Genomic DNA, 14264 nt, shown 5'->3' on the forward strand with positions numbered 1-14264 from the left:
AGGGAAACTGACTACACACAGTAATGTCAAATACAAAAAGTAAACAACCTGAAAAAATGGGGAGTGAAGTGTGTTTTCTGTATATCAATCAATTACAGCAATGGTATAATAGTAGGTAAATAAAATTCAGATGGAAATGTGATTTTTAAATTTCATGGCATGCCTTTAATATGCACAGATGGCTTTCATTGGCTTCAGTGGGAAGAACTATCCTTCAAGACAGAATTCTTACAAGGTAATATTTCAATTTGCTCAAAACTTGAGTACTATTGGGTTTCCCCAAGCAGTTAAGTGATCTACTGTAGCTTCAACATTTAACCCAAACACTAAGCACAATCGTAAGTCCACTTATGAAAGAGTTACAAAACAACATTTTGATCAACTTCTGGAATCAAATAAGTATCATCCATATAAATGAAACTAAGTACAATGTGGGCAAAGCTGGCCTACTGACATTATTTGTATTTGTATTAAGTTCAGTATTAGGAATTGTCTACAGAGGGAAACTGACCAGGTTCCTTAGGGCCCTGGAAGGAGCCAGGTCTCTAACTTCTCTGACCCCTCTTTCCTCCCACTCTGCAGCAGGATGCAGTAGCAGGGACCAGCTCCAGCAGGCCCCACACATGGCCAGCACCACAGGAAGCAGCAGGAGAGGGACCTCTAGTCACTTTTCACTTCTTGAAAATAGAAATGAAGGTTTTCTAAAAGGGGAAAGTGCAGCTCTGAATGCTCTCCCAGCCCCTCAGCACAGGAACCACCCCCATGAACAAGGCTCTCCTCTTACAAAGAAGGATCCCTGAGCCCCAGCCCTGCTTCTTCACCTTCACCACTACCTGCTGGTCAGAAGGCCACTATATAACTTACTCAGACATGATACTGTATGATTAAATGGGAAGTACCATCTCCCTCCCAAAGCAAGTAAAAGCAATAGGGGGTGTCACAACACTGACAATGTATTTCGAGAAAATGAATATCTGATCACATTGACGTTTTCTCTTGTGGGGCTCAAGCCTACCTAGTAATGATAGTGGCAATAATATTTGCATTGTTGTTATGCCACCACATTTCCAGCACACCCACCACTACTCCAGGAACACATTGCTCCAGCTCCACCCATTCCAAGGACTCAAGCAGGTTGCTGCACCAAAAAGATATACAACAGATCTGCCTTTCCTCTAGCATCTAGCAAACAAGACAACTGTTCCTTAACTTGGACCATCCCATGACATAATCCACTTCACTTGTCACTGTTCAAATTTGGAGGAACAGCCCAGGAAAACAGAAGAGCAGACATCTAGACATCTAGAGCAGACATCTAGACATCTAGAAGCTAGATTCCAGACATCTATCACCCATACGCTGCACAGGATCATTATCTAGGAACAGGTCAAAAGCAAACAGCACAAGCCACACAAACTAAAACTGACATCAGTCCCTGGAAAAATCATGGAGCAGGTCCTCAAGGAATCAATTCTGAAGCGCTTAGAGGAGAGGAAAGCGATCAGGAACAATTAGCATGGATTCACCAAGGGCAAGTCATGCTGACTAATCTAATTGCCTTCTGTGACAAGATAACTGGCTCTGTGGATGAGGGGAAAGCAGTAGACGTGTTGTTCCTTGACTTTAGCAAAGCTTTTGACACGGTCTCCCACAGTATTCTTGCCAGCAAGTTAAAGAAGTATGGGCTGGATGAATGGACTATAAGGTGGATAGAAAGCTGGCTAGATTGTCGGGCTCAACGGGTAGTGATCAATGGCTCTATGTCTAGTTGGCAGCTGGTATCAAGCGGAGTGCCCCAAGGGTCGGTCCTCGGGCCAGTTTTGTTCAATATCTTCATTAATGATCTGGAGGATAGTGTGGATTCCACCCTCAGCAAGTTTGCAGACAACACTAAACTGGGACGAGAGGTAGATATGCTGGAGAGTAGGGATGGGATATAGAGGGCCCTAGACAAATCAGAGGATTGGGCCAAAAGAAATCTGATGAGGTTCAACAAGGACAAGTGCAGAGTCCTGCACATAAGACAGAAGAATCCCATGCACCACTACAGACTAGGGACCGAAGGGCTGGCAGCAGTTCTGCAGAAAAGGACCTAGGGATTACAGTGGACGAGAAGCTGGATATGAGTCAGTGTGCCGTTGTTGCCAAGAAGGCCAATGGCATTTTGTGATGTATAAGTAGGGGCACTGCCAGCAGATCGAGGGACGTGATCGTTCCCCTCCATTTGACATTGGTGAGGCCTCATCTGGAGTATTGTGTCCAGTTTTGGGCTCCACACTACATGAAGGATGTGGAAAAATTAGAAAACGTCCAGCAGAGGGCAACAAAAATGATTAGGGGACTGGAACACATGAGTTATGAGGAGAGGCTGAGGGAAGTGGGATTGTTTAGTCTGCAGAAGAGAAGAATGAGGGGGGATTTGATAGCTGCTTTCAACTACCTGAAAGGGGGTTCCAAAGAGGATGGATCTAGACTGTTCTCAGTGGTAGCTGATGACAGAATGAGGAGTAATGGTCTCAAGTTGCAGTGGGGGAGGTTTAGGTTGGATATTAGGAAAAACTTTTTCACTAGGAGGGTGGTAAAACACTGGAATGCGTTACCTAGGGAGGTGGTGGAATCTCCTTCCTTAGAAGTTTTTAAGGTCACACTTGACAAAGCCCTGGCTGGGATGATTTAGTTGGGGATTGGTCCTGCTTTGAGCACAGGGTTGGACTAGATGACCTCGTGAGGTCCCTTCCAACCCTGACATTCTATGATTCTGTGATGCCGATTATTGCAAGATCTGCCATAGCAAAGAACAAACAAACAAATAAACAAACCCAAAACACGTGACCATGTCAGCGATGAAGCACCTGAAAAAAGCTGCATCACTGAGACCTATCTGGATGACACCAGGAGCCCTGTGCTCGTCCACCCCATTCCTCCAGGATAATCAGTATGTCACAGAACAAGACAAGAAAGCAGGCAGCACTGTATTAATCTTCTCTGCAAACCTCAAATGCAGAGGTCCCTCAAAAGAAAGACAACTTTATTCAAATTCAGAGACGTGATGCTAGAAACCAGAGCCAAAACTAACAGATTTTATGCTAGTTTACAGGCCACTACAGATTCAAGGATTCATCAAGGAGCTCAGATACCTTGTTGAAACACCCCCAGACTACTCATCATTTGACATCAACAAAATCAACAAGGTTACAAGGCAGAAGCCCCAAAACCTATCACCTCATTTGCCTTCCTAAGAGTTTCATAGGTCATCTCAGGTTTAATCCAAGCAGCTGGTTTACTCTGGACCTGAGCTGGGGCCTGTATGTCAAGACGGAAGTCATCACAACCCAGCCACTGTACTGGACGGGCCATGGCCTCTTTAAAGCAGTGGTCACGGACCTTCCAGCTCGCAGGCAACATGATAGACCAGTAGTCCTGATTTGACCAAAGACTCTCATACTCCAATAAATTCTAAGGCCTGCTAAAGGACAGCAGCACTCCATCCACTCTCCCCATCCCCACCCCCCCGCAGCTTCCCTTTGCTTCCTGGCCATTTTCTGCAGGGAAGCACAGGAATTCTGCGGGGGGGGCAGGGCGCAATTTCTGCAGGCACACAGAATCCCCCCCAGGAGTACTAGATGTAAATCTTATCTGGTAGGTGGTGCCCAGGAATACAGCCCATATGTAAGATGCCAGTATATAGTCAATATTTATAAATTCAGATACAAAAATGATACATGAATATAAACATAATCAGCAAATCATAACTTTTTCATTGACATCTTGCATGATATGCTTTGTACAAAATTTGTTGCAATTGTCTAACAGTGGCAATATTAATGGTGACATTTCAATCATAGAGCATCACACACACCACTGTCACCAAGATAGCCCAGTGATTGGACAGCTAATGGATGAACAGTTGGCTCAAGCTTAATAAACCTGAGAAAAACAGAAGTGATGCTGGTAGGCAGAAGAAAACATTTTGAGGAATTTGCAGCCACAATGCAGTCTTCTTTGCTTGAAGGTGCTTATGGAGAATTCATTAATTTGGTCTGTGGTTTGGAAGAACTCTTGGATTCCTTGCTGATGCTAAGCTCTCACATAACAGCATTTGTGATGAATGTTTTCTATCAACTTCAGTTGATTAGGAGACTTCAGCGTATCCTGGTGAATGATTACTTGGCCTCTGTTATTCATGCCTTCATCACTTCTCAGCCATACTACAACAATGTGATAGTGATACACTAGGGCACGAAGCCTTCAGCACTTAGGAAACTTTGATTAGTAAGTGCATTTCTCAGCAACACAGATCTCCATGAATACATAAAAGCTGTCCTCTGCTCTCTACGCTGGACTGTGGTCAACAACTAAGCTCCTCTGGCACAAGGGAACTTTCTACAATAAGAGTAAATAAAGCTTGTCTGTGTGGCAGACAACTTTCTCAGGGGCCAGTCTGAAACTGGAATGAAATCCTTCATAAACTAAGGACCATCACAAACCTCAGCACCTTTCACTCTAAGTACTAAGTGCATTTCTTTGTGTTTATACATAACAACAAACACCACCACATATATTCAAGCAAAAAACCCAAAACAAAACAATAACCCTAAAGCCCTACCAAAACAAGACACTCTGCTGCACACGCTTCTCCACCTGGGAGAGGATGAGAGAACAAACACTACGGTCACGTTGCTTAATGCACTGCTGGAAGGAACTCAGGTACTAAGGTTCTTAAACCGTGCTCATCACCAATCTATATAATAAGATTCCAGGAATTGTCAGTGTTTTTCATTCTGAAGCCTAACAGGTCTGTTGAATCAGTGTAAAGTGACGGAAACAGCTACAAGCATGGTTGAGAGCTTTTTTTGTTCAGAATATCATGAGGCTGAATCATCACTGGATCTCAGTCTGTTACAGTTCAGTATTTAATTTCTCAGCCATTTTGACTTTTACATATACGGAGTGTCTAGCTACAGTAAGGCATGCATATATTACTCCTGGGGAAATTCTGCACCAAATAATTACGTGCACAATATTTTAAAATTCTGTATATTTATATTGTGTTGTTTTGACAAATAAACCATGCCAATTTCATTTATTTTGGTAATTTATTTCCGTCACTAAGTAGGTAACGATACAGACCAAAGATTTTTTTTTTGGGACAGATTCCTTACTAGGCATATTAATACAGAACTCCCTCCCCTCCCCGGAAAATATATTCTGCCCAAGAAGTGCTGCAGTTCCACCTTGTTCCCACCAGAGGCAGCTATAGTGCCAGAACAGCCAGCTGCATTCATATGGCTGGTTGTTCTGGCACCACAGCGGCCTCTTGTGGGCAAAAGGTGGAACTGCAGTACTTCTTGGGCAGAAATGTATTTTCTGCAGGAAAAAATAAAATGTATGTGGGACACATGAATTTTGCACATCAGCAGATGCGCAAAATTTTCCCAGAAGTAATCTATGTTATACCAAGTGTTCTAGACCACTGTGATAAAATTAACTCAACCAATTGTTGCCGGCACCCAGTGCCGAGAGGCTGAACAACAGCTTGAGTTGGTTCGTTACCCGGTGTGCTGCACCCAATAATCACAACGGGGTGGAGAAGCACAAAAGTTTATTTGCAGCTGCAAAAAGGTACAGGGAGAATAAAATCTCAAATCCTGCACAACAGAGCAGGAAGTTACACAGGCTTTTATACATCCTTTTTCCCAGCATACTTATCCAATAGCAAGCTGCCCCAAGTATCCATATAGCCAACCAATCCAGTTCCCAGCTAGTTCCCTGATTCTCTGTATCATTTGTTAAACTATACATAAAGCTGCTTTATTCAGCATTGTTCTTCCATATCTCCCCTGTTTGGCCTTGCTTAGTTTCAGGCAGTCTGACTCTGCAACATACTGTTGCAGATTCTCAGCATAACTGCTGTGTGTGCCTCCAGGCAGGGGGGCCAAGGACACTTGGGCCTAGTACGCAGAGCTGCTGCGAGTGCCTCCAGGCAGGAGGGGGGGCCAAGGACACCGGGGCCTAGTGCAAGGGGGCTTCATCGACACTCGTGGTCTTCCATCCCCTCGAGTTACCTAGTGGCCATGCCCCAGTGTTCCCAACACAATCACCACTCTTTACAGCTAATTTGCATGCAACAATTTCATTTGTTGTATGAAGGAGCCTGCAGTGATGGTCCAAATGCCACAACCATGCACCCAACTATCACCTATACAAATCAAGACACCTCCCAGCACAACTCCCAGACACAAAAACACGATCAGCATACACAATAACCTCAAATACACATTCCCTCCCCCGCAACACACACTCCTTATTCGCCACCTGCACAAATCCACATAACTGTTCCAGCACAATACACATATTCTCATATTTAGCATAAAACCATGAAACTCGAGTGGCAAAGCTGCAAGTTGCTCACTAGTATAAAACAGAATAAACTATTCTGTAATATCTACTCAAGAATAGCTCCCTATATGGATACTTATTCCAAAATAAGGGTGCTTTTTTCTGATTTGGATTAATCCACTTTGGAAGTGGATTAGGCTAAACTGGAAAAAAAAAAAATAAAAAAGCACTCTTATTCCAGAATACCAGTCGCCACACAGGGAGCAATTCTGGAGTAGCTATTGTGCTTTAAATTCCACACCTTACCTTATTTAAAAATAATGTCCCTGTGTAGACAAACCCTTTGCATACTGGAAAACGGCTCTGACAGTAACCTCAGATAAATCTTTCATGAGCTGAAGAAAGCATTTTAAACATTCTTGTTGTGTATGAAAATGTGATTGCCACTCTGCCTCCCCTGCTAACCAACTCAAAAAGCAGATAAAGGACAGCAATACAGAGGGATATATACTGTCCTCTCCTAGCAGTGGTCAAAGCACTGTGATGCTGTGATTTGTAGGTGATATAAGGTGACCCAAAACAATTAAAAATATTACTCCCATCAATCCCAGTCATCCAAGTTCAAGCAAGAAACGCATGAATTTCTTGCAGGTCTCCCAACCAATAGGCCACATTACTTTCAAGACTGCCTGTACACCTTTTTCAAAATACTGTCAAGTTATATTTAGGGGTTTTTCATTATTCTCCCATATTTTTTCTATTTTTTTTAGACACACAAGTGGGGTGTGTTGAGGCAATTGCCTGTCTACCATCCTTCTTGAAACTGATGATGTCCCCCCTCTTTTCCTGACTTTAAACAATGCAACTTTCATATTTTCAAGGCTACAGCCACCATTGTTCAGTTAATGAAAGAAGACTGAAATCCATTCAAAGTATCTCAGTGATACTTCTTAACCTAGTACAGACTAATATTCAGTGATTTGAGACATGCCTAAAGACTACACACACTGAATTGGTAGAGTGCCAGCCCTACTGATTCTATAAGTGAGGCCAGGAATCAAAGCCAAGTCTCTCATGTGATACCGCAAAACATTATTGGCCTCTTCACACATTAGAGAACTGCACCAGAACATACAACATATTGTGATACAGCAACACGAGTGACTCAAATGACACTTCATTACATCACCACACATCATCACATTTGATTACATCACGCTGAAAGAGAGAGAGACTAATTTGGGGAGGGGGAAAGGGACAGCTCAGTGGTTTGAGCATTGGCCTGCTAAACCCAGGGTTGTGAGTTCAATCCTTGAGGGGGCCATTTAGGGATCTGGGGGAAAAATTGGGGATTGGTCCTGCTTTGAGCAGGGGGTTGGACTAGATGACCTCCTGAGGTCCCTTCCAACTCTGATATTCTATGATTCTATGTGTACACAAAAGTGGTGTTACCTGGATGTCTTGAATTTTTCTATACTGAATCCTATTGTTGGAACTATGTCTTGAGTTTGAGCCTTAAAGAGAGAAAATTCATGTTTTACAACAAACTCATGTTAAGTTAGAAACAGCAACTGAAATGTAACTTCATTTCTAAATTACTTATATTTCCCAAAATTTTGGTGCAATATATAATACTCAAATGTTTCCTGAATAACACAGAATGGATGGACATGGCAGGTATTTAACATACTTTCCCAGGATTTCCTCCATCTCAAGATCCAAGTTTTGGATTTTCTAGCAAAAAAATTGAGACCTTGTATTACTTATGACCAAGGTTCAGGAGTGAGTACGTTTCAGCCTTAATACTGAATTCCTTTGCTTTTGCAACAAACTAAGTTACAGTTTATGTACAGATTATGTACTGACCAGAGCTAAGTAACATACTATCACAGAAAGTGATAGCTTTCTGGGTTGAAGAGTTACCAATGAGGTCAGAGTACAAAGAATCCAAGTATTTCTACCCTCTGGAGGTCATAATTTCAACCCAAAGAGAAGTATATTATACCTCAACACCTTTAAATAGAAAGAGAGAACATATTGCCCCAATATTCTTTATCACAAGCTATTTACGTTGGGAAGCAGTAGCTTGAAATTTTAGGTTCTTATGTTGCACTAGTTCTTAGTCAACTACCAGAGCACTTCAAAGAAATTACCACATTTATCAAAGAAGGGAAGGTTGGGACAAAATAGAGCACCACGGCTCAACAAAAAGCCTGGTTACCAGTGCAACTTTTCTGGAAAGTTGGTGCAATATGACAGAATCTTTCAGAAAAAATAAGGGTTGCAAAGAGTCCAGCTATTTGAGACAATAAGAGGCTCTAAAACTTTATTTATAAAAGATGTTTACAAGCAACTGGCTTTCCCCCACATACACACTAAAACTGGCTTAGTTTATTGATCTTTAAAACTATTTTATATATAAATATAAAAAATTAAAACAATACATATATATATATAAAAATAAAAAAGTTATTTTCACCACCACAAGAAGTAGTTTGGCCAACAGTTTCCATCAAGAGGTCACAACTATGCACTGAACATAGAAGGTACAACTTTCCTTCAAGGGTATCTTACACTAGAAATTACAGATGACTTTTTGAATTTCATAACTAAACAGTGGAGAACAAAATTGTAGCTGGCAGGTAAAAAAGGGAGGTCTTTTAAATGCCTCTCTCAAGCTCTCTCAGCAAGGTGACTGCTCAGCCTGAAATATATTCATTGGCTTTGTACTCTGATTAGCTGACAGTTCAGAGCAATTTGTCAGGTGAACGAATTCATTTATCAGAATTAGTAGTTTTCACGGACACTGATCTAATTAAGTTTGTTACATTTTAACAAATTAATAAAATAGTGTTATCGCATATTTTCACTTTACAATACATTCACAAATAACGACCATAATATGACTGATGAAGTAAACAGGAGGAGACAGTTTCTACTTGCTTTGCTCATATAATTAGCTTATCTATTTTAGGGTTTTCTATTGTGCCCATCATTGCCATATCTTAGCACTAACTTCAAGACTTGACCCATCCTCTGGATACTGCACTGTTTTGAGGCATATTATAAAAACAAATGTTATAATACAATCCCAAGGTCATCACTTTTGAGAACAAAGCCAGAAAAATAATAGTGTGCTGGTTGTGGCAGCTTGCATCTATGCACGGCTAAAAAGTAATTTTATAGATATCTAGTTTACATTTATAGATCCAATTACATTTTATCAGAAGCAAAATTACTGGAGCAAGAAACATTAGACTCTCAGTACCTTTATAAATTGCAACTTGATATGACATGTTTTTGCTAAAAAGTCTCCTCCTTTAAGATATCAGTCTTCATTTAAATACATAATAGGATGTTAACAAATAAACAATTATGTTTCGTGACAGTTAAGGTTACATCAGGCTACACTTAACCCATCGGAATCCTTGAATGCATGGAAATAAAAAGGTAGGGAAGAGTTTCCAGTTTTCAATGGTACAGTCACTCCATAAGTCATTCAGTTCATCACCAAACCATATCAAAGAGCAGTATGTACCCTTCATCACAATCAGTTACACAAGACATTGATGGTGAACTCATACTCTTTTTTTATCAATGGATTAGTACATCTGATGGTCACAGTCCATTAATTTAGAAAGTACCAATGCTGAATTCACCATAAAAAAGTTTTGCATTCTCATTCTTAATTTCCTAGTTATGCAGCACCATCTTTAATCAATAATAGTCTAAGACAAAGATAATGATGTTTACAGACAAGTGCTAGTTGCAGTAAAACTGTACTTGTCCCAAACGATAATATTTATTTCTTCAAAATAAAAACAGTTTCCACAGCCCACTTTTAATCTCATCCATCATAAACCCTTCTTTATCCTGTGATCTGAGAAGACAGTAGGCATATTAGTAGGTAGTGGTGGTTGTTTTTTAACCACTATTTTAAAAAAATATGTATATACACATATACATAAAGCGAGGTTTGCAAACGGACTGAAGCTTTATTTCGGGGGGGGGGGGGGGGAGGGGGCATTTTTATACATTATATTTTCTAAGCTTATAAACTCCACTTTTTTTCCTCTATATCAACTTTGCAGTAACATTTGGTAATAAAGAGTTAGCAGTGAACTAAGGTTACTTACATTTGAAGGTTTAAGTTTATTAATGATAGTTGTTTTGCCACTATTGTCCAACCCAAGGCACAAAACATGAACCTCCTTCTTCTTCAGACCAAGCCATCCTGCTAGCTTATCAAACAATCCCATGATTCTGATTCAATGCACAGAGACCACCTGTGATTCAGAAGAAAGGAAAAGGAAATCTCTATTTAAAATGGTTACGGTACCAGAGGTCTAGCACAGTAGGTAGGCATGTGGGTCAGAAGTCCTCAGGCTTTTAAAAGGACAATATGAATAAGACCCTATACAAGCAGTGTCACGGCAGGTTTGGTTAATACTGAAAGTAAACAGAGTGTAAGCTGATTACTGGGAAGAAGCCTGACACAAAAGTAGATTGTGCTTATATAGACAGTGTTATAAGTAGCCAATGTCCTTGTCAGTATTGCTAGCCAATGAATCATTAGTCAAAGTGTTCTAGTGATACAAATGCCAACAAGACTAACACTTCATTATCTTTTACTAAACTTCACCAATGACATTTATATAATATTTTAAACTATCAGAAGTCCAGCCAGTCATCACAATTTATATCATAAAATCTTCATGGTGTAATTTTGCAAAACAACATTTGCCTTTTCATACACCTACTGTAAGGTTATTGAAACCAAAACTGTAAATAAAGTATGATTAATTGAAACCATAACTGAAATGAGTTATTAATGTTGGTATTAAGAACTGTACATTAGGAAATAGTTAACTGTAAACAGAAACTGATTATGACAGATTAGTCAGAGATGTAGCCAGACAATATAAACACACTGCTACTTGTCAGAGGGAAGCCAAATTGTTACTTAGGCCCAGAAACTGTCTTTGTTCAGCAGTAGGGGGACTAAAAGGCGCTTGTGTTGTGAATTCTCTTACAGCTTCTGCTTGGACATACTGTATATAGAAAACTAAGAACTGGCAGTCCTTGAAAGCTACAATCAGGGAATAATTTCAACATGTGATAATTGACACTGAATGTCTGTGGCACTCTAATAAAACATACATAATGCCAAAAGAATTTTCAGGAGGAAAAAAAATTTCACCTTGTATAGAGAACAGAACTATACACAACTCAAGTTCCAGACACTGTCGGTGAATTCAGATTACCAAGAAACTTTCTGGAGGCTGTGAGAAAGAGGAAAGGAAAGCTGATAAAGACTATTCAGTCCCATTAGCTCAAAAATACCTTACAATATGAAAACCAAGATCGAACATTTAAATATTAAATTATTCTAAACACATTTAAAAGAAAATTACAGTTATTTTACCCACCACATTAGCTTAAAGTACGCATGGCAAGAAGTGGATGTAGTAGAAAGTCTACTTAGAACAGATTTATAATTTCTATGATGTACTGTGTCTGAAACACTCTGCTTCGGGAATTCTACTAATATATTGTGTAGCTATATGTTCAACAGCATGTGCCTTAATTAAGTTGCTACTGAAGTAGTTTAACTTATTTGCTATTGGTAGTATTTCTTTTACAAATAGGAGTTTGTCAATGAACTGCCATAACTGTTTAATTTTCATTTTTCTTCTAGCTCTTTTTGATTCTGTTTGATAAAATAAAAGCTTTTTACATTTCTGGATACAACCATAAAGCTTGTACTTTGTCAAAATGAACCTGACCAGAATCATGTTCTCCAAAACATGCCATTTTGTTGTCTGCACAAGAGATTTGTCTGTATTCTGAAAGAGTAGCCAAAGAGGAAAGATACTTTCTGTTGAAAATTCTATAGTAAAGTACAATGACAAAGCTGACTTGGTCACTTGTGATAGTTTGATGATAAAAGAGAGTCACTCCGATGGTGATAGAATGAACAAAGAACACAAATACTATAAAGGTACACATTGATGTTCTAGAAAACTGAAAACTTAACTTTACTAAAACCTACAATAGTGACTTCAATGTAACACAGAAGTTATACTGTATGTTTATGTATTTTTAAGAGCGTGACACATCAAATTTTCAACACCAACATTAACTCATCCTCATTACACACATCAGGCATATTTAATGGTGAAGTATATAAACATGAATATTAATCAAACAACATATTGAACAAGAAAATACAGGTACAGAATATACTACATACATGCAATGCTGCTGAATTAACATTGCTGTTGGGACCTTCACTTTTTTTTTTAGTGATTTCATCTGGGCTGCTCTATTGTGGCAACAACTATTTTATTATAAATATTATTGTTTAACAGAATAATCATGCTATTGCTTAATATTAGGTATAAACTTCTAAAATGAGATTAGGATTATTTAAATGCCAACAGTGGGGACTGGGTGCCAGCCTTTACAGCAGCAGACAGGTTTCTGCAAGGCTGGGTTAACAAAGGTTTTAATTTCACCAAAGGAGAAAGAAAAAATGTTACTGTTTTAAGAAGGTCAATCAATTGCAAGATATGTAGGACACAGAAAAAATGCTGTTAGTGCCCAAAATCTAGGAAGCTAGTATTTTTTGGGAGGAAAAATAATACGGACAAAACATTAAGCCAGTTTGTTTGAAAGACAGCGTTGTGTGTGTGTGTGTTTCAATAAAGCACTTACAGGCTAATTCATGGAAAGAGTCCTAGCAGTATACCTCAATAGCTGGGGGAACTTGATGGTGCTGGCAGTGAAAGGCGACAGCCCCAGGCACAAAGGAGAGAGACACTATCAATGTCTTAGAAGCAGATCCCATATCCTTGCTTAAGCCCACTGGTCCACGTAGGCAGGAAACATGCAGAGTGATGACACAAAGGAGAGAGGGGCTTCAGAAGACTCAAAAGTCTTAGATGCCAGGTGAGCATGTTCTCAAGCAATCTCTGAACTGCTTAAAACTTTATTAGCTATCCCGCTAAAGCAAACAAGTGGACATGAAGTACACAATCCTCAATGAGATCTTTATACCCACCCAGTTTCAAACCGAGGCCATTTTTTCTAGCAGCATTCCATAAATAACACTTTATAATTTTATCAAAGATCATAAAACACAGAAAAATGTGCTCCCAGACACCGGCCCTTCACCCTCCGACCTGCCCTCCCCTTAGCTAAAGAGAAAAAGGGAAGAGAAATGACAGCAGTTAACTTAATCTTCAGGAAGAAACTAAGCGGGAAAATTTTCAGACAGTCGTGTGAAAACAAGGAATTTTACTGGCAGTCGCTCGGAGAGGGCAACGCACCCGGCCCGCACCCTGCGCAGGGACCGGGGCAGAGGCCAGCGCCGCTCAGCGCACCAGGGCAGGACCCCTCTGTTCGCGCTTTGCCCGCGCGGGGGGGGGGGGGGGGACCGGCCCCCGCAACAAGCGGCGCGGGACCGGCTGCGGCTCGCAGACCCGGCTCCGGCCGGGGCGGGCCAAGGGCTGACCGGGGGGAGGAACGGGGCCACCCCCCGCCCAGGCCGCGCCCAGCAGCCTCCTGCCCCGCCCCGCCCCGCCCCTAGGCCGGGAGCTCGGTTCTGTCTCACCCCTACCGCGCCTCGCCCTGCACCGAGGCCTCGCCACCCGCTCGCGGGAGGGCTGCTGGAGCCCACCGGAGCCCCGCCCAACCAGCAACCGCCGCCTGCGCCGTTGCCTAGGAGACCACGCCGCCAGCGCGCGTGACCCTGACGCGACCCCGCCCTTCCTCTCACAAGCCCCTTTACTCCACCCTTTTCCAATCCCCACACGTGTAGCCCCGCCCCCTCCTCCTGCTCGCCCGGCATAAGCTCCGCCCCCTTCTCCGATCCGCCGTCCGGCAACTCCGCCCCGTCCGGCGTTAGCTCCGCCCCCTCCTCC

At 41.3% G+C, this 14264-nt stretch overlaps 1 protein-coding gene across 7 annotated transcripts in view; it reads right to left on the reverse strand.

The window, feature by feature from the left end:
* The window catches only part of ARL6 (ARF like GTPase 6), a 37273-nt gene extending 23241 nt beyond the window's left edge, over window positions 1-14032 (reverse strand). Inside the window, exons 1-5 of one of the 7 annotated variants that reach the window (XM_077820526.1) lie at window positions 13955-14032; window positions 13091-13206; window positions 11540-11621; window positions 10476-10625; window positions 7792-7853 (exon numbers count right to left, since the gene is read on the reverse strand). In XM_077820526.1, coding sequence (XP_077676652.1) covers window positions 7792-7853; window positions 10476-10598 — 185 coding nt within the window. In that variant the 5' untranslated portion in view covers window positions 10599-10625; window positions 11540-11621; window positions 13091-13206; window positions 13955-14032. Of the gene's footprint in view, window positions 1-7791; window positions 7854-10475; window positions 10626-11539; window positions 11622-13056; window positions 13561-13642; window positions 13729-13954 lie in introns of those variants that run through there. The other 6 variants (XM_077820534.1, XM_077820518.1, XM_077820542.1 and 3 more) reach the window with 6 other exon arrangements.
* Between the last annotated feature and the right edge of the window lie 232 nt (window positions 14033-14264).

This window comes from Eretmochelys imbricata, chromosome 1, assembly GCF_965152235.1.
Source record: "Eretmochelys imbricata isolate rEreImb1 chromosome 1, rEreImb1.hap1, whole genome shotgun sequence".
NCBI classification, from domain to species: domain Eukaryota; kingdom Metazoa; phylum Chordata; order Testudines; family Cheloniidae; genus Eretmochelys; species Eretmochelys imbricata.